The sequence below is a fragment of the Atractosteus spatula genome, chromosome 10 (genome assembly GCF_055471065.1).
Source record: "Atractosteus spatula isolate fAtrSpa1 chromosome 10, fAtrSpa1.hap1, whole genome shotgun sequence".
NCBI classification, from domain to species: Eukaryota; Metazoa; Chordata; class Actinopteri; order Semionotiformes; family Lepisosteidae; genus Atractosteus; species Atractosteus spatula.
The window spans coordinates 22,485,736-22,508,299 of NC_142715.1; the positions used below are offsets into that span (position 1 = coordinate 22,485,736).

Below are 22,564 nucleotides of genomic sequence, written 5' to 3' on the forward strand. Positions count from 1 at the left end.
AGAGCAGGTTATAAGGCTGTGTGACTCTGTTGGTGAAGCTCTTCTGTGTCTAGACCTGTAGGAGGAGCGTCTCCCAGGCAGCCCTGTCAGTCTCACAGCACCTATCCTCTCCCTGAGACTCATCCCCAACATCATCATAGTTAGTCCTGTCAGGGGCAGGGGCTCCTTCTTCAGAAGGCAGTGTGGGCAGGACCCTGTCCACTCCAGGGCCAGTGTGGGGTACACCTGAAAGAGAGACACAGATACCTTAGCTGATATAGAGTCATTCCTGTCCATCAGCTGTCCTCTGCCTGTCTCCACTGAAGAGATAAAGCTGCTTAAAAAAAACAGAATACGACCTACAGTTACATTTCTCTCTTTGTGAACCTGGATGCTACAAAATGAATGGCAATCTATCTCCCTGTTCTAAAACTGCTCCTACTGGCCAGGAGATGCTGTTTTTAGCCAAGGGAATCTCAGAACAATTAAAGTTTCTAGAAACAATTGAATGGCAAGCTCTCTTAATGAGGTTCAAATATTAAACTCCGAACTGGTCATTACAGTTGATCTGAACAAGGAGTTCTCACCTTTTGTCTTTTTTGGACTATTAATTGACACTTAATCATTCACCCAGAACCAACTTAACTAAAGTAAACTGAGGTAAATGTTATGGTTGCTTTGATCACTGAATCCCACATCCCTACATCTTAGCATACATCTCCTTGCTTTGAAGGCCCTGAGAATTGGAAATGTTGACAATAGCCAGGTTTATCTAGATTTTTTAAAACACTTCCATAGTCACAATAGTATAGTGAATGGACGTTTTAAGTTGTTGTAATAATCAGAGATTGTAACAGTACATTGTGAGAGTATTTGCTGATTTTATTAACCAATCTAAATAAACAATATACAATTTATTGATAGAAGCATGACATGATCTGCAGTGATACAAATGGCTGTTAGTGGAGTAATGGTTGGAGTAAACAGAATAGTTGTTACAATATAGTAGTCAAAAGCCTTGATGTAAGTACGTAATTTTCCATATAAAATTGTATCTTTTAGGAAGAATTGATGATTTAGTGCAGATTTGACTTATGCTTATGAAGTACTAATTCTCTAAATACAGTTAGGAAATACTTTGACGGTATTTTCTGGATTTATTATTTCTCCCTGCAGTCAGAAAACACAATTCCTGGTCCTGAGTATTCTGAAGCTTTGTTCTGCCCAGACCTCACTCTCAGAATTGATTGGCTGCTGATCAATTTAAATCACCTGTTTGGCTGGGTGTGGCAGTAGGTGGGTTTCAATGAGACTCTGATCTATGAGATCAACTCTCGTAGCAGTACAGTCTCTCAGCCTGTATTGGCGAATATTGATCCCTGCGGGACAGAGCAGAGTGAAGCCACTACTACTGCAAAACGTCTGAAGCCCCCTTGTCTTGGATGAGAGTGGCACAGAGATGGATTACTTGGGGGTTATCTTCCCATCCCTGAACTACCTCACCCACACTGAGTCCCCTGGCTGTAGCTCCATTTACCTGAAGTGGGGTCTCCCTCACTGTCCCCCACATCACTGTATCCAGAGGGTGTCTCATCAGAGAGGAGTCTCCCTGTGAAACAAAGAGCAGGTCAGTAATGGCTCTGTCATTCTGACACAAACTGGCCTGTAAGAGAGCTCTTCTCTTCCAGTTAAAGTTTATTTGCTGGTGTGAAATTAGGTTGTAACTAATTTCTAATGACAAAGGTTAGTGCAGGCTGGTACAGGGCATACTCATAAGTCTTATTTATAATAACTCACCTGACACAGTGTCTGGGCTCTGGGGCAAAGTTACAGCATCATCATAGTGCTCTGGAGCCTCTTCTTTCACAGAGCACATCTCTCCTGAACCACACAGAGACAGGTTTATTGTTACAAATCAGATTTAACCTGTTAGTCCGGATCGCGGTAACCGAGGGACACTCCTGTCTCCCCAGATGACACTTTATATTATTGAGATAAATGCGAGATAAACAATGTTTGTTTGAAACCACTCCACAAATTTTCTCACATGCACGTATTCTCCAATATCACCACAACAAAACCATAAAGTTTGTTTCCACAGACATGACACTATTATGCAATAAACCAATAAATTAATGAACTAGCAGAATCCCAATAAAAACACACGGCAACCCGCCAAGCACAGCATGTCAATATCATCCATTTTTACCAACAAAACCGCAAAAGCAAAAACCAGCAAATATATATATATCCCATGTTTTTACCTTATTCTGGAGCATGATATATATCCAAAATAACCCAGACTAGTTTATCTCAAGAGCTAGAGACTAGTAAACGTTACTGATTACGTAGCAAATGTTTGAAGAACGAGCGCCAGAAATAAGGCGATTTGATTGGTAAAAACCGCTGTCATTCTTTGTATTTTCAGAAGGGGTAATCAATCAGTTTTTTATCAGTTTCGTATCAGTGCTCCTTTTTTTCCACACCAGAAGGCAACTCTGAGGTTTTTTTCATTGCATAACAGCAGATAAAGGCTCTCTAGCAGTGTCTAAAGGTTTTTAGAGCAATTGCAATGGTTATTATTCTTATTTTCAATATTGTCATGATTTTTTATTCATTTATTAATTTCATTCCAGGTCCAGTCTTCACAAAACATGATGTAGAATTTTTTCTAATTGATCAATTTGTCCCTGTCACGGACGTCCAAAGGGACTAACCGTGGAGAGCAGGAGAGTGGAAAAAGACCCAAATGCGTAGCGGCGAGACGGGAAAAAGGCCCGGGCTCATTAGTGCAAAGAGTTCAGGAGTGCCGTATAGAAACCTATGCCCTCAGGTAGCGGACGTGGGGCGCCCTGGTGCTAGGCGGGTCTCAGGACATCCGAACGTCAATGCTGAGCGAGGGCAGAGTGCAAGACCCGGAAATATATAGCCCAAGGGAAAGAGAGGGACTGGAAGGACAGCAGGCAGGAAACTAGGGACAGGACAGAGAAGGAGTGCCCTCTGGCTGCAGAGGGCGTGACAGTCCCAGATTTTTATCCAAGCTAGTAGTCACCTAGAACAAGGTTTTCAAATCATTCCCAGGCCCTTGACATGCATATAGTTGAAAAATCTGACCTCTGAAGACCAAAAAAACATGTTCGCCAGCTGTTTTTTGGGTTTTGTTTTTCATATGTTTGTCTGCTGAGTGGACACATTAAGAAATATAAGAAATTTGACTATTCACACTCAAAGCCAAGGGGGTTAGCTTCAATTTTAGACCTGAACCAGGCTCCTGCTATGTTCTGCTGCAGAGATATAACAAATGTTTAAGGGGGAGGAAATTCCAGGCGGAAATTGTCTAAATATGTCAATGTTAATAAGTAGTTGGAGACCTGGGAACATGGTTATATAATAAATTTCACATAGCTCTATTTTGTTTAAATTAAAATGGTGAATGACAACAGAGTAGCCTGTATCAGAACAAAGAGCAATGGTGTGAATCATTGTTAAATATCTGAAGAAGAGCTGGACACTAGCAGCAGAACAACCCAGAGAATAATCCAGACTCAGTGTGATGTTCTGTGCAGTGCACAGAGAGAGTAAAGAGAGTCAGACTCACTGGGATTGGTGCAGGATTTCTCTGTAGGATTGGACTGAAATAACCCACCTGACAAGGCATCTGGACTGTGAGGTATAGTTACAGCATCATCATAGTACTCTGGGGCCTCTTCTTTCACAGAGGACATCAGCTCTCCTAAAGCACACAGAGCACAGCTTCACTGTCACACAGCAGAACACATCTCATCTAGAGCACAGGACTCCTGGAGCTCCTCAGAATACACTGATTAACTGAACATCACACTAGAACTAAAATTCCAGACTAAATACGGGAGATCAGGGAACCTGATTTCTAATCCTATTCACTTCCATAATAAATATAAAACTACTCCTAGATTTTAACATATTTGGGCGGGGTGAAGATGTGAAACCTATGAGATACTGAAGAGGAGCTGGACACTGGCAGCACAGTGACCCAGACTGATAGCGCAGAGCTGAGTCCATAGAGAGTCAGTTTAATGTGACTGTTGCTGAGTAACTGAAAACCCAGTATTCAGAGGCTGAGATAAAAGGGAGAGTAGAGAGTCAGACTCACTGGGATTGGTGCAGGGTTTCTCTTTGGGACTGGACTGAAATAACCAACCTGACAAAGCATCTGGTCTCTGAGGTACAGTTACAGCATCATCATAGTGCTCTGGGATCTCTTCTTTCAGAGAGGTTATCGAGTCTCCTGAACCACACAGAGACACAGAGAATGTACACTTCAGGACTCTGACTCACTTTACCACAGTGCTCCAATCACTTTTAACATTAATAACAAACTGATGTTCATATGAACTGCAAAGTAAGTAAAATATGTTTTCTATGTAGTTATAGTAAAGTGCAATTCTAAATGCTTTGTGAGATAAAAGTAAGGCAAAACTCCAGGGTGAGTCTTATAAACAGCAATCAACAGAATCTTTAATAATTAGGTCAGGATGCTGGTGTTAATATCTCATCTGAAAGGCAGTGTCTATTGCCTTTAGTTTCCCAATCATCATAGTGGGACAACGATCCTGAATTCTGCTCCTGAGGGAAACAGTAACTGTTGCATCAACACTAGTTAGAGCTGCAGCCTAACTATTCTTTAAAGGTATCCTCTCCCTCTACTGATAAAGTCTAGTTTTGTTTTGTCTTAGCCTCTGTAATCTGTTAAGATCAGGCCAGCATTAGGCAACACTGAAGAGCAGAGTTAATAAGGTGTCAAACACCAGAGGTTATATTTGTAAGATTCAGGATTTTCTGCACAAGTTCTCTAGATGTCAGCCTGGTTTGGGATGAGAGTGAGTACTGGACTGCAGATGCCTCACTCCCACACTGATCCCCCTGACTCCATCTCCCCTCACCTGGTACTGGGTCTCCCTCACTATCCTCCACATCATTGTATCCAGAGGGCAGCTCGTCAGAGAGGAATCTCCCTGTGAACAGGAGGACAGATCAATAATACCTGCAGTCAGACAGCAGCCTCACTGTCCTCTACTGGCTGTTCCCACTGTGTGAGAAGCCAGAGTGTAAAAAGTAACACAGAGTTTGTTTTTAGATCAGGCACAGTGCTGTGCTGATTTTCTTTACTCATGTTGACATACCTCTTGAGAAAGAACTACTATCTGAAACCAGTGTGGTGAGATATTCTACAAGTGTAAGTCTTCAGATCCCCCTCCAGGGTGAAGACCAATCACACCTGAACACTCTCTCCACTCACCTCTTCCGGAGGTGTTGTAGGTTCCCTCTCTGGCCAGTTTGTACTCTATTAGCTCGTAGACAGCATCATGATAGGGGGTGTGTGCTCCCTTAGATAGGGCTGTGTTAGGAAACAAACACTCAGGGTTAACATGCAGTGAGGGGAATATAAGGTATTTGTTCAGTGCTAAACTTTTTCTTGGGCATCTGTGCACATAAATATTATAATTCTTCACATCTGCAAATTTCTGCAGATCTCGATCTTAGAGTAAAGTCCACATATCAGTTTCATGTGAGTGATAGTAGTGACCACCAGAGGTCACTAGTTCCCTCCCTACCTTTCCTCAGCTTCCTGTTGTGGATCAGCTGCCACACTAACAGGGCCAACATCACAAAAAGCAGAGCCCCCAGTGGCAGGAGGACCGGGAGCGAGACGGAGAGGCCTCCCAGAAGCTGTGTCTGGGGTGTTGTCCTGGTGCTGCCTGAGGGAGAGGGACACAGATCAGAAAATTATCTTCTGTGTCTTAATCTTCAATCTCAGTAGTGATCTCATCTGCACAGAGATTAGAAACTGGGGATTTACCTGTTTTCACTGAAGAAGTGCTGGTGGAAGTAGGAAGAGCTATAATAGAAGATAAAATGGTTTTTGATGACAAGATTCACAACAATTCTTCTGTATTTCTTGACAAAAATTAAACAGAGAGGCCACAGTTCATAGAGAGAGCAGTACTTCTGAAAATCATGCATTTTGCCAGCAGCATCATTTAGACAAACCAAAATGTATTTTATTCCCTTCTGTCAACTGCATTACCTGTTCTCACTGGATGGCTTTGAGATTCCCAACCTGAAAAAAAAAGAAAAGGGATGGGTCGAGATTCAGAGAGTATGAAAGAGAGATGATGAGCCAAGACAAACACACACTGCACTAATATAGAGTATTTAATGGCCACAAGGGCTCATACTAATTGTTTTTCTAATAGGCAGAATTTGTATTTGCATCTTCATTATTATTTACATTTGTATTCCTGTACTGAGAGCAGCCCCAAATACCCTGGGACCTCCAGCAGCTCCCACTCACCTGTACAGATGACCCCAGCGTCCTCCTTGTGCCGACAGTCGCTCTGTCCCAGGGGAGGGTGCCAGCAATCCCACAAGTGGAGCTCACTGCCCCTGCAGTTCACCTCGTCCAGCCAGATGGTGCTGTTTCCTGGTCCGAATGATCCGTTTCCCACTGCGCTCACTGCGTCTCCACAGCCCAGCTGTCTGCAGACCACCTGGGCATCTTGCAGGTCCCAGGAGTCGTCACAGACTGTCCCCCAGGAGCTATTGTGATAAACCTCCACCCTCCCAGAGCAGGCACCTCCTCCTCCGACCAGCCTGAGGGGCCACTGGTCTAGTGAACAAAATAAAACTGATTAACAGACAGAGACACAAACCTCACCAGCCTGAGGGGCCAGTAGTCTAGAGATAGGTTTGACACATCTTATCCACATCAAAGCAAAATACATCTCGGATACTGTCTGGTTTGTGCACAGACTATTTGTTATTTGTGAAACAAAATTGAAGAACACCTCCTCCTCCAACCAGCCTGAATGGCCAGTAGTCTAGGGAACTAAATAAACCTGATTAACAGACACAGAGACACAAACTCCACCAGCCTGTGTTCCATTCTATGTTCCTCCTTCCTGGTTTGACACATTTAATAAACATCAAAACAAAATACAGCTAGTCTACTGTCTAATTCAGTGCACTGACTGTATTTGTTATTTGTGAAACAAAATTTAAGAATTGAATTATTTTATCAACATATAGACACCTTTTGTAAACTCACTTGAACATGTTTCCTGGCCTGAGGCTGTGGAACAGGATTTAAAACTCCGGGGCACAGACTTCTTCTCTTCATCTAAAAGAAGGAAAACCCTGTTCATTTCAGATTAATAACTTTTATACTGGATATTCTGACATTAATGAGTATCATGTCAGAATATGTTAGCTGCAGGTATAAGTACTTGTGCAGTCATTACTTCTTCTTTTTTCTTTTGTATTAGATATTTATTTACTTTAATTTTTAATGTATGGATTGTGTATATAAAAAATATTAATTGCAACTTGAAAATGCTGTGACTTCCAGCTGTAAAGCTACAAAATATGGAAACTGTGTGAAGGTCTGAATACATTTGAAAGATACTTGTGTAACCACTGGATTTAATGTTTTACACACTGTGGGATTAGGGATTAGAAACACTAAACTCTGTTCAGGGGTCTGATAAAACTAACATTCATCACTTTTGTCAAGTGACAGCTCACCTTATGTCCTATTTAGCAGATTGTTCAGTCTCAGAAGTGGGAAATATTGTAATCAGTGTAGGCATCCTCTCACGAGGCACCAATAAATGTAGGGGTTTGTGCATTTACTGGGACAATTATTAATTGTAGCAGTAAGTCACAAAATGATTCTTTGATGGCTATTAGAATCAACCTTGCGGGATAACTCAAACGACACACACGCACAGATACTATTACATGAGAATACATTTATTAATGCATAAATGTGCATATAAATATAACAGATCTTATAGTGAGGGTTACCAGAATACAAAAGGTATATTCAATCACGAAGAGTTATAAACCAAGAGGGACATACATTCAGTATATCATTCATTTAGACCGTTTCGTAAATTAACTTGGTTACAACTTCCACACTAGATACTCAAACAAGTACATAACTCTTAGGAATTAAATTGATATCAACTGGTTAGGATAACAATTGAATTCTCGAGCTGTAATGCAGTGAAGTTGAATACTGATCCAATCTGTGTGGATTCAGATCTCCTGCAGACACAAAGAAGCAGTGTCAGGCTTTGTTGCTGTGTCCAATCGGTGCTCTCTGGCCCGGTGCGAGGCAGTGCTGGTTCGACATGAGAGAAGGATAATGTCACGGAGGTTCAAAGGGACTAACCGTGGGGAGCAGGAGAGCGGAAAAAGACCCATATGCGTAGTGGCGAAACGGGAAAAAGGCCCGGGCTCATTAGTGCAAAGAGTTCAGGAATGCCGTATAGAAACCTATGCCCTCAGGGAGGGGACGTGGGGCGCCCTGGTGCTAGGCGGGTCTCAGGACATCCGAACATCAATGCTGAGCGAGGACAGAGTGCAAGACCCGGAAATATATAGCCCAAAGGAAAGAGAGGGACAGGAAGGACAGCAGACCGGAAACTAGGGACAGGACAGAGAAGGAGCGCCCTCTGGCTGCAGAGGGCGTGACAGATAAGGAGGGAGAGATTTCTGCTGCGGTGCACTGCTGATGCTCTCCGAAGACCGGCTAGTTAGTGTTGCCTGAACTAGCGAGTTTGTGCACAGAAGAAAAGTGACTGCAGGTCCAAGAAGGTCACACTCTTTAGACAGGAAGAAGACCGGTTCGTTCCTGATGTAGCCCTAGTTCTGAATACTGATTCAGCTGTCCACAGTTCCGACCGTAGTTCACTTGTTGATCAGGTGAACTTTCGCAGTGGGTTCACGAGCCTTGCTGCTGGGCTAACCGTGGGTGGATCCTTTGGTTATGCGTTGGCAACCTCTGTTCTCGACTCTTAGAACAAAGGAAGGTCCTGCACTCGGACACACTGGCTGTTACGTGGTGGTCCGAGCCGAGTCTGAGAATTTCCAGGAGGAGCTGAGTCTGAGAATGTCCAGAAGGCTCGCTGAGGAAGCCCTGTGCTGCTTGTTTTACCTGGAGGAACTACAGTCGTTCATTGGATGAAAGTTTCATGGGCATCAGAGACCCACGTGGGGTTAACCTGCCCTACCAGGTCCTGATTAGCTGATGATGAGTAACAATGCACTCTGACCTTAGAGTTGTAAACAACTTTGGATGAGACTCCCTTGGAATCTCCCAGACAGTAAGGCACCAGAAATGACCATTTGTTAGGGTGGTTGATGTGTCTCAGCCTTTGGAGTTGTTCCTTATCAGGACACTCTGTCAGCTAGAAAAACACCTTAGATGTGAACCAAATGAAATGGCCTCTCTGTATCCAGCACCACTGAGATGAAGGAGAGAGGGACTGGCAAGGGAGCAGCAAACTTAATTCCTGTATTTTTAATAAGCCTTGCTGCTACATCAGTAATGGGCAAGGCTAAACAGATATTGTGTGACTCAAGATAAACACCACAAATACAGAACATTATTTGCTAGGGATAAACAATATGAAATCACTTTTACACTTTTACAACTGGTGCTCTTTGGCAACCGCTACCTGTTGTGTACAGATTGAACATTACTTTCTCTTCAATTAAGACATTTAAAATTCCCTTGAAACTCAAAATATTTTATTTGTTTTTGTCTTTGATAATAATGATAAGCATGTTAGTCTCAAACATCATTTTTAGATTGTAATAAGAGCCACTAGGTACAGTTTTTGTGAAACTAATCAATTGTTGATGTGTTTAGGTGTTTAGGTGCCAATGTTTTCCCCCCTGTTTTGTGCAGATTTATTTTAAATTAGCTTCTGGGCCATCCCATCATAATCCTAACCTTCACAATTTTACTGTCCACAACAGACTGTGGTCAAATACAGTGAAACACTGGGCTGTCTGTAATCTAGTCATGATCTCTTTCCCCTGTTTTTTCTGATAATAATGAAAAGCATGTTAGTCACAAACATCATTTTTAGATTGCAATAAAAGCTACTAGGATTAGTGTTTATGAAACCAATCAATCATTGACGTGTTTAGATGTCAATGTTTTCCCCACCTGAAGACAGATTTATGTCAAATTAGCTTGTGGGTCATCCCACCATAATCCTGACCTTCAGTGTCTTACTGTCCAACACAGGGTGTGGTCAAATACAGTGAAACACTGGTCTGTCTGAAGTCTAGTCATGATCTCCTTCCCCTTCACCCTCTCCTTCATACACACACACATCCAGCCCCTGCTGACCCTCAGACAGGTGGAAGAGGGAGTTCTTACCTGAGCAGGTGATCAGAGCCACTTCAGAGTCTGTGCACTGGTTCTGGTTCCAGGCAGAGGAGGGGCAGTGCCACAGCGTGGAGTCGTGAGGGCGGCATTTAAATTCATCAAGCCAGTGAGGAGCGGAGTCCCGTCTGGGGCGAGATTCAACAACACGCCCACTCTTCCCACAGTTCAGCTCCTGACAGATCAGACTCACTGTGTCCTCACTCATGCTATTCCAGCACACGTTGCCCCAGGTGCCATTGTAGAACACCTCCAGCTGACCAGAACAGCCCTCGGCCAGTCGCAGCTCCTTGAACTCTGGGGACACACAAGTGGACAGACTGAGAGAACCCTGCTCTGAACTGACACAGACTTTCTAGATTAAAGACCTCAGATAGAAACAGTGTGTCTGCGAACTACTGTGACATTAGATAATTTCATTATCTTTTTTCCCCAAATTATATTAACGTAATGAAATTCTGTTTTTCAATAGAAAATAATACAATCTTGACATTTTTTTAATCAATGTCAACATTCTGTAAATTACAATCCAATTGGAGAATATTTGGATTATTATGTCAAGCACCCTATTACTATTACAATAAAGCTTATTTTCACATTACTGTCCCTGTTCTTGTCTTGAACAGGGGTTACTGTGCTTGCTCCTGGCAGTATATGAACACAGTCCTGGTGTGACTGGAGTCCTGTACCTGAACACACCACTCCAACATCCTCCTTGTGTCCACAGTCATGCCGTCCCCACCCTGCTGAGGGACACTCCCACAGAGATGACTCATTCCCCAGACAGCCCACCTCGTCCAGCCAGATGTGTCCAGTTCCCTGGCTGAAGGAGGCTGGAACTGGAGCACTGAGGGCCGTCCCACACTGGAGCTGCCTGCACACCACCTGAGAGTCTGCCAGGTCCCAGGAGTCATCGCAGACTGTCCCCCAGGAGCCATTGTGATAAACCTCCAGCCTCCCAGCACAGTCGCCTCCTGCCCCAACCAGTCTGAGGGAGCGCTGGGCTAGGAGAGAGACAGTACCCAGTGATATAAACACATATCTATAAACATTACTGACACAATCCCCTCCTGCCTCAACCAGCCTGAGGGAGCACTGGGCTAGGAGAGAGACAGGACCCAGTGATATAAACACATATCTATAAACATTACTGACACAATCCCCTCCTGCCTCAACCAGCCTGAGGGAGCGCTGGGCTAGGAGAGAGACAGTACCCAGTGATATAGACACATATATCATTGTGGCTGGTGTGGTGCCATTCAAGCTAACATGAGGACGTTAGAAAAAAAAGTTAGGAGTCTAAAAAATAGTAGTTTACAGAGCTGCAGGACTGGTAAGCACAGAGGAACAAAGGGAATCTTTTGGTTTACTCTAATTACCTCGTCATTAGAATCGTCATGAGTCAAAATTCACAGGATGAAATATAAGCAAAGATAAAGAGAGGTAACTGAAGGAAGGAAGAGAGAAGAAGCATGTCAGATGAGAAGAACTGGAGTTCAGATTCTTGTTAAATAATGTGAACCTTGGTAAGGAATTCCTGATGAAGAGACATGGATCCTGTGCAGCTGCAGGAGTAGGCGGAAGACACAGCAGATGTACTATCAATACAAAAGTCGAGTTCGTGGTCTGAAGAGAATAGGTGATTCAGAAACCAGGGAGTTCGATAGAAGCAAACAATCCGAATCAAGAGGAGAGATTGTGGTCGAAGGGAGTAAGGTGGGTCAAAATCCGGGACAAACACAGGTGGCAAACAATCCGAGTCGAGAGGTGAGGTCCGAAGTCAAAAGGCAAAAGGAGTCCAAAAACCAGAGTGATACAAGGTACAGTAATCGCCAGGTAGAGCTCTCAGGGAGTAGACTCAATACTGAGCAGCGGATGGTTTAAATAGTGTACCGCACGGTAGAGCGTGTGCTGGTGGGTTAACACCTGCGGCGGCGCTTGCTATTAATAACGCACTGCTGGTGCTGATTAGTTCTCTTATGGGTTGATCTCCGCTGCTTGGTGGTCGTGACAGAGAGCTCTCAGTCTTGTAATTTAAGAAGATTCTGGTTTCCTATATTGTGCCATCCTAAGGCTGAAGACATTCTCTCCTAGTTTGTGATGGAGGTTTAGAATAGAAATATAGTAGTCTTTCATTCACTTTTGGGCATCATATTAGTGCTATTCTGTTAATTTAGTTTGCAGGGTAAATCTCTGATTGCATTATAGAGGATTTCATATTATAGAGTTATAAGGGAAAAATGTTTTCTATAAGAAGGGGAAAACTATGGATTTGTAGCCTATTATCAAACTGACTGCCTACAGAAAATCTGAATGGATAGATAGAAATAGCTGTCAGTCAGGGATTTCTGACCATTCACAGGCTAAGGAAGGTTAGGGTTAGCGTTAAAACTGAGGTCCTGACTCTCTGTGGTCATTAAAAATCCCGGGGCATTTCTCAAAAAGAGTAGGGGTGTAACCCCGGTGTCCTGGCAAATTTCCCACTGGCCCTTACCAATGCTAGCCTCCTAATAATCCCCATCTATGAATTGGCTTCATTACTCTGCTCTCCTCCCCATTGATAGCTGCTGTGTGGTGAGCGTTCTGGTGCACTATGGCTGCCGTCGCATCATCCAGGTGGATGCTGCACATTGGTAGTGGTGGAGGGGAGTCCCCATTACCTGTAAAGCGCTTTGAGTGGAGTGTCCAGAAAAGCACTATGTAAGTGTAAGCAATTATTATTATTATTATTATTATTATTATTATTATTATTATTACAGATGTTCAGGGCAATTCTGAGCAAAAGCCAAGCTTTTCTTTACTTTTCATTGTCAGCCTGTCAAGTGAAGATCAATCAGATTCTGATTAGGTAGCGATCAGTTAGTAAGAAACTTTTTTATACTGCTTTAATGCTATATACTGTATAGGCCATCTAGCTCTGCCAGTGTATCTTAAATTTTTTATTATTTTTTAAATATTTTTGGAAGGTGAAAAAATATTCCAGGTTCTGTCTCCATAAAAAATATGTAGATTTTTTTTTATATTTGTTCAATCTGTCTCAAATTTCTATCCAAGGTAGTAGACTTATAGGACCAGGCCTACATTTTCAGCTTTCTCAGAGTGACACAACATGGAAAAAATAATTCTGAAGAAAGAAAAATGAAATGTGTTATGCATATTTCTTTTGATTGAGTACACACAGTAAGACATAGAAGAAATCTGATGATTCAGACTTACAGCAATGCCCAATGGATACGCTTCAATTCAAACCCTGAACCAGACCTCTGTTGTCAAGCAAGATATTGCATTCCAAGATGCTTAAGGGCACATCCTTCCAGCCCCTAGATTCTGTAACTCTATCTCCAATACAGTTGTTAGGAATCTGAATGTTTTAATACTTACTTTCCTGTCATATCCATTTAAGTCCAGCTCATTCAATAAAAAACATTACATATCAGTAATATAACTAAAAAGGTTGTTTATTGCCATAATGAACCAGTACTTTTCAATACTCTGCTCATGATGTAGTAAGTGCATCTACATCCATACCTTCCGGTATTGCCCATCAATCATTCTTTATCAAAAAAAGAAATAGATAAAACGTTTTTTTGCTTTAGGCTGTAAGCTTTCATTGTTCCCATCTGTTTTAATTAATCTATTGACTTGTCAGGGAAATATTCTCAGTTCTTATCTCTGTTGCTCACAACTGCAAGAAAGGAGATCTTAATGAATTTGAATTACAGGCTTCACATCTGTTGTCAGCAGTGCATTAACCTGATGACTAAACACTGTATCTCTACAGAAAGGGATGACTGGATTGAACAATATATGGAATCTCTTCTATAATCATACTCAAATTTCAAACATTTATCCCTGGTTTATTGCCAGTCCATATTAATGGACTTAAAATAAAAACAAAAATCACTTCATACAATATATTAACTGTTGTTGACAGGTCCAGTTGTTATATTTTGTGAAAAATATTTTAGGGTTTGTGTTTTATGTCCTACATATCAATGTGCATATGTTAAAAATAAATAAAAAAAATACTTCGAATGGCTCCTACCTGAGCAAAGCAGGGCAGCATCCTGTCTAGTGTTGCAGCTGACTGTCTGTGAAGAACTGCAGTTCACCAGGTGAGACTCGTCCCCAGAGCACTGAATACCTGTCAGACACACATTACTGTCACTGTCCCACACAGAGAGGTGTTATAGACTTGTACTACAGAGCACCGAATACCTGTCACACAGCACTGTCACTGTCCCATACAGAGAGAAGTTAATGACTTGTACTACAGAGCACTGAATACCTGTCAGACACACAGCACTGTTGCCTGTCTCATACAGAGAGGAGTTATAGACTTGTCCTACAGAGCACTGAATACCTGTCAGACACACAGCACTGTCACTGTCCCATACAGAGAGGAGTTATAAACTTGTCCTACAGAGCACTGAATACCTGTTAGACACACAGCACTGTCGCCTGTCTCAAACACAGAGGAGTTGTATATTTGCACCACTGAGCCACAGCCCAGCTGTCTGCAGACCACAGAGGCCTCTCTGTAGCCCCAGGAGTGCTGGAGGAGTCTCCCCCAGGTGCTGTTGTAGTGAACCTCCACCCGGCCATCACAGTGACTCTCTCCTCCTGACAGCCGGACTCCACCGTCTAGAGTTGACAGGGAGGAATCTGTAAAAATGAATCATCATGTTTACTGTCATTCACACATCAGAATAATAACAGAAGGGTTATCAGGAACAACATTTTTTTTCATATAAAATTAGCATGACACACCCCAGTTTATTAAATCAGAACATATTGTCATAAACATATTCCTAATAATTTTCAAAATGGTTTCAGACATTTGGCAAGACATTAAGTTCTAATGTCACACTTCCTCTCTATTCAGTATAAATTCTGGCTGGCTGCCCACAACTCTGCACATCTTTTTTAGTTTCCCTTCCTTCACTTCAGTTGCATCCGTGCAGCAGCTTCCTCATGGTTGAAGAGGATGTGCCAGTGCTGGGCAGGTCAGTTGAGCCCACGTGTAAGGGGATGGAAGGATTCTCAGCACCTCAGCAGGTGACTGGGACACTAGATGGTGCACAAACTGCAGGGCTATGAATGAGGAATGTGAATGTGGACTGACTTGTGTGTTTGATAACACAAGGAGGGTGGAGCTGGAATTAGCTGCAGGGCAGGCTCCTGTAGAACAGCATGAAGAGGTGGGTGGAAGGAAAAGAGAAAGCAGATAAGGATGGAGGAAATGATGGAATGATGGGTGGTCTTGAGGTCTTGAGAAGTTGTGCTGGACCTCTGTGGAAATGAGAGAGGATTATGGGAATAAAGGTCTGGGTGAGAGGTGACTATGGTTGTGCTGGAAGTCAGGACAGTTTGAAAAGGAAGTGAGGCTTGGTGATTCCAGTAAAAGGACTGCTTTCAGTGGCACCTTGAACTGTTGGACTGGTGTAGCTGACTTGGATGTAAATGGATTTGGCTGCTTCATGAGTAAGTGGGAGAGATTTGGATTTGACCTCTTACTGATCTTTTGTTTGAAGCTTTATTAATTCTGAAAATATAAATATGTGTTGATTCTTACTAGAACAAATGACTCCAGCGTCCTGCCCATGAGAGCAAGCCGCTCTGCCCCATGAAGAGACAGCACACTGAGAGAGATGGGTCTCATTGCCCCGGCAGTCAAACACATCAACCCCTCTTGATCCACTGCCTGGTCCAAACCAGGCCTGTCCTGGAGCTGCTACAACCTCCCCACAGCCCAGCTGCTGGCAGAGAACACTGGCGTCTCTCAGGTCCCAGTACTGGTCACACACTGTCCTGTATTCACCGCGGTACTGCAGCTCCACCCGGCCAGAACAGGAGTCAGGGCCGCCCATCAGCCTGTAGCCACTGTATTCTGCAGACAGAACAGGTGACTCAGGAGCTGTAGAACATTAACACCACTCTAGACTTTATACAAAGGACGGGGGAGTCAGGAGCTGTACTGTATGAATGCAGTGTTATAATGGTTGATTTTAACAGTGTGTTCATTGTACAATAACTTCTCATAGTTACACATACTTATTGAATATTTAACTTCAGTACACAAGAGTAATTTTCTGTCACACTGTGACAAACAAAGATGAATCAAGCAATGTGGAAATCACATGACCACAAGGCCACTGCCTGCTGCAGCTCGCTGACTGATCCAAAGATATTAGTTTGGGGTGCAATATACGGTGGCCCGAAACGCAAAAGACAAACAAATAAACATTTTTTAAATATTCTTAAAATTACTAAATACCTTCAAAAAAGCAAGGACATACACACTAATGACTTTTGCCATTTTGTCTTTAGGTATTTAAGTAAAAAAGATGATGTCACTGTAGAACAGACAATGCTCTCAAAGGTTAGTGGGCAAAGCTATGATGAAGAGAGCTAATTAGCCCACACTGCCCAGAGTGAGATACTGAAGTATTTACATAAGTGGGTCTAAGTATAGACAGCAGTGCTCTCACCTGTACAGACCAGGCCGATGTCATTGCTGTGAGTGCAGCTCTGATGGTCCCTGGTTGAGGTGGGACAGTCATGGATTCTGGTCTCATTTCCCCAACACTGGATCTCCTCTGTCCTGATCAGCCTCTGCCCCTCTCCGAAATGAGCCCCTCTCAGCAGCTGTGCCGGAAATCCGCAGTCTAGTTGGCGACAGACGACCTCCGCGTCCTTCATGTCAAAGTCGGCCTCACAGATCGTACCCCAGGACGTCCCTCGCAGAACTTCGACTCTGCCAGAGCAGAGACTCCTGCCCCATGCTAACCGCACTCCTGTACCTGAAGAGACATTAACACTTAATCTTCACAAGGGCGCAAAATATAAACTAAGGTTCTTATTAGTTTCCTTTCTAGTATTTACTTCATTAAAAACACCTGAGTGAACCCTCTGTGTGTTTGATGTGTCTCATTCTACTCTGGTGTGACAGAGATTCCTGCTAGTTGTAATCTCAGTCTAGATTTACAGTTAGGGACACATACCTGTACATCTACGTCCAGTACAATAGACTTGATCAGACATGTGACAGATGTATAAACAAAGCATTTGACAAATTGTAGCAGTATTAAAGCACATTTACAGTGTGCGTAACATGATACAGTAAATTAAAGAGATAACTATGTGTAGATCTTCTGTATTAAATATTTTAATTCTAAACTTAAAACAGCTTGAAAACATCTTTTTTTATTCAGTCTAAAAGTTTCTGTAACATTTCTAAATGCTCAGAGACATAAATCGTTAAATTAAACTTTTTTAATTTGAGATAATTTTACATAGTCACAGCACCCTCTCATCCAGGAGGGGGTGCAGAGGGACAGTCAGAGAGTTGGACTGGACTCTGTACAGACCTGAGATCTTGAGAGAGAATGAAGCAGGACTGAGATCTAGACAGACAGTAGGAGCAGCTCCTGGGGTCTCAACAGCGGTCAGAGAAACTGAAGCCTCATGCCCAGATCTACCTTGAGATATGAAGCTTTAGCAACAATTAAAATCATCAGACAACGTGTACAAGTTGTACAAAGCCTGTATTCTGTAGCTCTTGGGATGTGGTAGCTCATAAAACTGTCAGGTCTGGAGGTACATTGCTGGGTTTAAATCTACCCAAGTGAATCCAATTGACCTGCTTCTAGAAGAGCTGCATTAAATCAAACTTAAAAATGTCCATACTCCTGAGTCCCGCAGGCTGTCCAATAAAAAAGAAAATGTCCAGTAAAAAATACAAAAACATCTTGTTAAATGATGAAATCAGTCTGTTCCCTTTCCTTGGATATGATGCTGCCAGGGTGTTGAGAGTTTGACAGATGTCTCACGTTCCCTCCAGCAGAAACAGTTATTACTATTATATAAACCAATAATCTTTTGTTTACAGTGTTATTTTGTTTTTTGTTTTTTTGTTTTCTGTACAAAAGGTTACGTGTTTAATCTTAAAACTGCAGTGTGGGGTGTGACAGTGTGAAAAGTCTTTCCACTGCACACCACTAGAGGGCACTCAAGCTGTTCCCTCTCTAACCAGTTTTTGCATGAGAATGGGAATTAGTATCACCTGGGTCCTCATTAGAGAACCCTACAAAACATTCTCATGTGATTTCCCTTGTGTTTGCCTCAGAACCCCAGCATCAGCTGCAAGACAGCAGACATCTGTATTACTTCACGTTCTGTGCCCAAGAGTCTCTCACTATTTGTTCAAACTTGAGGACAAGAAGAAACACATCTCATAGACTGTGTGTCAGCTCTCTGCTTCTACTAGAAGTATCAACCCTCCACTGGGTGAAAAGGCAGCCCGAAAACCCACTCTGACACAGGGGTCTTATTACAGCTCTTGAGTAAGAAATGAAAGAGACTAGTGTGTCTGAGTGCAGGATTTTTAAGTATTTCTCTTTGTCATCACCAGGGCCATAGATACTCCTGAGGAGTCCAGTGAAAATCTGTTAAATGTTTCCCAGAATCAGCTGAGACACAGGTCAGCATTCAGACTGGTGTCTTGACTCAGCTCCAGTTCCAACAAATTAAGCATTTAAACTATTATTATAATTCCTGCTGCTCAGCATGTCCATAGATATTACTGAACTGCTGAAAAAGAGAACTGCCCGTGGAAAAAAAAAATTAAGAACAGTTCATTCTCATGCTGTCAGAGCAGCATGTTTTTCTAGGTGTCAAACAGTCCAGAGACTAGAGCAGGGACTGTCTGACCTGGGCACTGACACTCACTCTGGACAAGACCAGGACTGTCACAGCCTGGCACTGGTGGAGCAGGACTGTCTGACCTGGGCACTGACACACACTCTGGACAAGACCAGGACTGTCACAGCCTAGCACTGCTGGAGCAGGACTGACACACACTCTGGACAAGACCAGGACTGTCACAGCCTGACACTTCTGGAGCAGGACTGTCTGACCTGGGGACTGACACACACTCTGGACAAGACCAGGACTGTCACAGCCTGGCACTGCTGGAGCAGGACTGTCTGACCTGGGGACTGACACACACTCTGGATAAGACCAGGACTGTCACAGCCTGACACTTCTGGAGCAGGACTGTCTGACCTGGGCACTGACAGTCACTCTGGACAAGACCACAACTGTCACAGCCTGACACTGCTGGAGCATGACTGTCTGACCTGGGGACTGACAGACACTCTGGACAAGACCAGGACTGTTACAGCCTGGCACTGCTGGAGCAGGACTGTCTGACCTGGGCACTGACAGACACTCTGGACAAGACCAGCACTGTCACAGCCTGGCACTGCTGGAGCAGGACTGTCTGACCTGGGCACTGACAGTCACTCTGGACAAGGCCAGGACTGTCACAGCCAGGTACTGCTGGAGCAGGACTGTCTGACCTGGGGACTGACAGAGACTCTAGACAAGACCAGGACTGTCACAGTCTGGCACTGCTGGAGAAGGACTGTCTGACCTTGGCACTGACACACACTCTGGACAGGCAAGACCAGGACTGTCACAGCCTGGCACTGGTAAAGCAGGACTGTCTGACCTGGGCACTGAAACACACTCTGGACAAGACCAGGACTGTCACAGCCTGGCACTGGTGGAGCAGGACTGTCTGACCTGGGCACTGACAGACACTCAGGACAAGACCAGGACTGTCACAGCCTGACACTGCTGGAACAGGACAGTCAGACCTGGGCACTGACACACACTCTGGACAAGACCAGCACTGTCACAGCCTGGCACTGCTGGAGCAGGACTGTCTGACCTGGGCACTGACAGACACTTAGGACAAGACCAGGACTGTCACAGCCTGACACTGCTGGAACAGGACAGTCCGACCTGGGCACTGACACACACTCTGGACAAAACCAGGACTGTCACAGCCTGACACTGCTGGAGCAGGACAGTCAGACCTGGGCACTGACACACACTCTGTACAAGACCAGGACTGTCACAGCCTGACACTGCTGGAGCAGGACTGTCTGACCTGGGCACTGACACACTCTGGACAAGACCAGGACTGTCACAGGCTGGCACTGCTGGAGCAGGACTGTCTGACCTGGGCACTGACACACGCTCTGGACAATATGACAACACACACTAGCTGAGGGTAAGACACAGTAAAGAGAAACAGACCCTGAGGAAGTATAGGCTCAATTACCGAAGCTCACTTCTATTAAGATTAATAGAAACAGTATTATTCTTCATGTATTTACAGTATATATTGGCTACAGACGTGTGCATATGTGACCTTATTTCAGGTACAGTGCCTACATATTATTTTCTAATTTGTAAAGGGATGAGCATGTGGAGACAAGACAAGATTGTGATTTCTGTCAAACCCATGAAGATTGATCTGCCATCCTCAGTCACCTGTAAGGTGACATTTAAAAGCAGGAAGCAGTTCACCCTGATGAGATGGGAGCAGAAGGAAGGGACTGATCACTTTTGAGAAAGATATTAAAGAGCTGGTAAGCAGCTTAACTGCCTGTTGTATTAGTTCATGTGAAGATGCTCATTCAAATGTTTAGCTTTAGTTTTTTTTGTTTTTGGGTTGTTTTTATTGTTCTGTAAATAATGAAACACTACTTTGGAAATGAAGGCTTTATTTGTATTCATCCAAATAGCTGCCTGTATACAGCAGCTGGCTTCTGGGTTTGACACTAACTTACAAAGTGTTTTTATTTTCTGAAACCTGAACCCTGGAAAACATAAAACAGAGGGAGAGGGACATTTTTCCCTAGAGAAACAGAGATGTTATATCAGATTGTTTAGTTATTTTTTAAGAATGTGAATGTATTCATGATGTATTTAAAACATTCCATACTGTATGTACACTGAGAACTGAGGGCACCTTTGCTAAAGGATTGTAGGAATATGGAACAGGTTACCAGATATCCCAGCTTTCTTGAAGAAACAGTGGATGAGATCCTTGGATCAGTACTGACTACCAAATGGACCAGGAAGCTGAGAGATCTCCTCTACATTGTAATAGGTTAAATTTTGAGAATACATATCAGTCATATTGTTTTTATTCTATAGTTTTTATTTCTATAGTTTTTAGATATTGTTGTAACTAATTTGTTTTACTCAATCTCACAGAATGCGGTCATTGTTGTAATGTTTGTAAATATGTCAGAGAAATGCAACTGATGTTCAATGTCAATGCTGTAATTCTTTGATCAATACAGCTCTTTGAATCTGAATTAAATAGAGAAAAGGGAGACTTAAGAGAGACACAGCTGAACTGTAAGTGAAAATGATGCTGGTGAAGACAAACAGTAGTTTTCAAATCAAGACCAAGAATAAATTTGTTTATACTGATCTATCGGTCACATACTGTAAATTTACTTGTAGATTTATAGCCTTATGATCAAACACTGTCCTTTGGCCTCATTATTTGTCAATTGTAAAACCTAACAGGAATCATACAGGTGGGGTTGGGGGTTTCAGACAGTTTTCAATATCTGTTCTACACACTGCAGGAAATACAATCCAGAAGGAGAAAAGACACACAGTGACAGGGAGGAGTGATGTCACAGCTCTCAGCAGGACAGGAGCAGCAGCAATGGGAGGATGGACAAATGATGAAGGACTCTAGATTGGTGCAGGAGTTTTAATTCTCCTCAGTGCTGGAGACTGGAGAGAGTTTGTGTATCTTACCTGAACACTTCACTCCAGCATCATAGCCATGATTCTGATAAAAGCTAATCTTTTTCACTTCTTGTTTTCCACAGTCCCTCAGTGCAGCCTCTGACCCCCTACAGGAAACCCCACTCAGCAGGACTGATCCAGACCCTGGTCCGAAGTAAGCTCCTCCTGGTGCTGAAACAGCAGATCCACAGCCCAGCTGTCTGCACACCACTGTAGCATCATTCAGATCCCAGTCAAACTGAGCTACTGTCCCCCACTCTCCACCATGATACACCTCCACTGTGCCCTCACAGGGACTGGCACCTTTCACCAGCCTCACATCAGCACTGCCTGCAGAGAGAGAGAAACAAGACTTATCATCATGTCTACAGGATATTTTTATACTAAGACATTTTAGAAGCACATCTGGAATTTTTATTTTGTTTTACCTGTTTGATTGGATTGCTAGTCTCTCCCATGGGGAACAAGAGACAGTGCAGTGACAGGAAGTCCACCAGCAGCCATCTTACCTCTCCCTCCACACACCTGAGTCCACATCGTGTTATATATCTATCTGTCCATATCACTGTGTGACTACAGAGGGCTGTTCTGCTATGGTTACTACAGTGGACAGTAGCTGTAAAGACTGTGCTCATGTGTTTCTAAAAGCTGTGGTCAGTACAGTGGTCAGTGGCTGTAATGATGGTGTTCCTGTGTTTCTAGAAGCTGTGGTCAGTACAGTGGTCAGTGGCTGTAATG

At 43.3% G+C, this 22,564-nt stretch overlaps 1 protein-coding gene across 1 annotated transcript; it reads right to left on the reverse strand.

The window, feature by feature from the left end:
* Positions 1–49: 49 nt before the first annotated feature.
* LOC148825852 (antigen WC1.1-like) lies at positions 50–22,363 on the reverse strand. The gene is made up of 17 exons (XM_088926350.1): positions 22,336–22,363; positions 21,836–22,156; positions 16,693–17,004; positions 15,777–16,091; positions 14,639–14,866; positions 14,247–14,345; positions 10,891–11,205; positions 10,196–10,498; positions 7,067–7,132; positions 6,314–6,628; positions 6,047–6,079; positions 5,574–5,717; positions 4,902–4,973; positions 4,160–4,246; positions 1,777–1,860; positions 1,517–1,588; positions 50–225 (listed from the first exon to the last, which is right to left on the reverse strand). Exons 1-17 carry the CDS (start codon positions 22,361–22,363, stop codon positions 50–52), a joined length of 2,970 nt encoding a protein of 989 aa, XP_088782476.1.
* Positions 22,364–22,564: the final 201 nt, after the last annotated feature.

Excerpts from the sequence above, each read along its gene's own strand:
- LOC148825852 (XM_088926350.1), bottom strand. The coding sequence starts at position 22,363 with ATGTGGACTCAGGTGTGTGGAGGGAGAG. Across the intron at positions 10,499-10,890 it reads TGTTGGAGTGGTGTGTTCAG|AGTTCAAGGAGCTGCGACTG; the intron begins GTACAGGACTCC and ends GTGTGTCCCCAG. Across the intron at positions 1,589-1,776 it reads GAGCCCAGACACTGTGTCAG|GGAGACTCCTCTCTGATGAG; the intron begins GTGAGTTATTAT and ends TTTGTTTCACAG.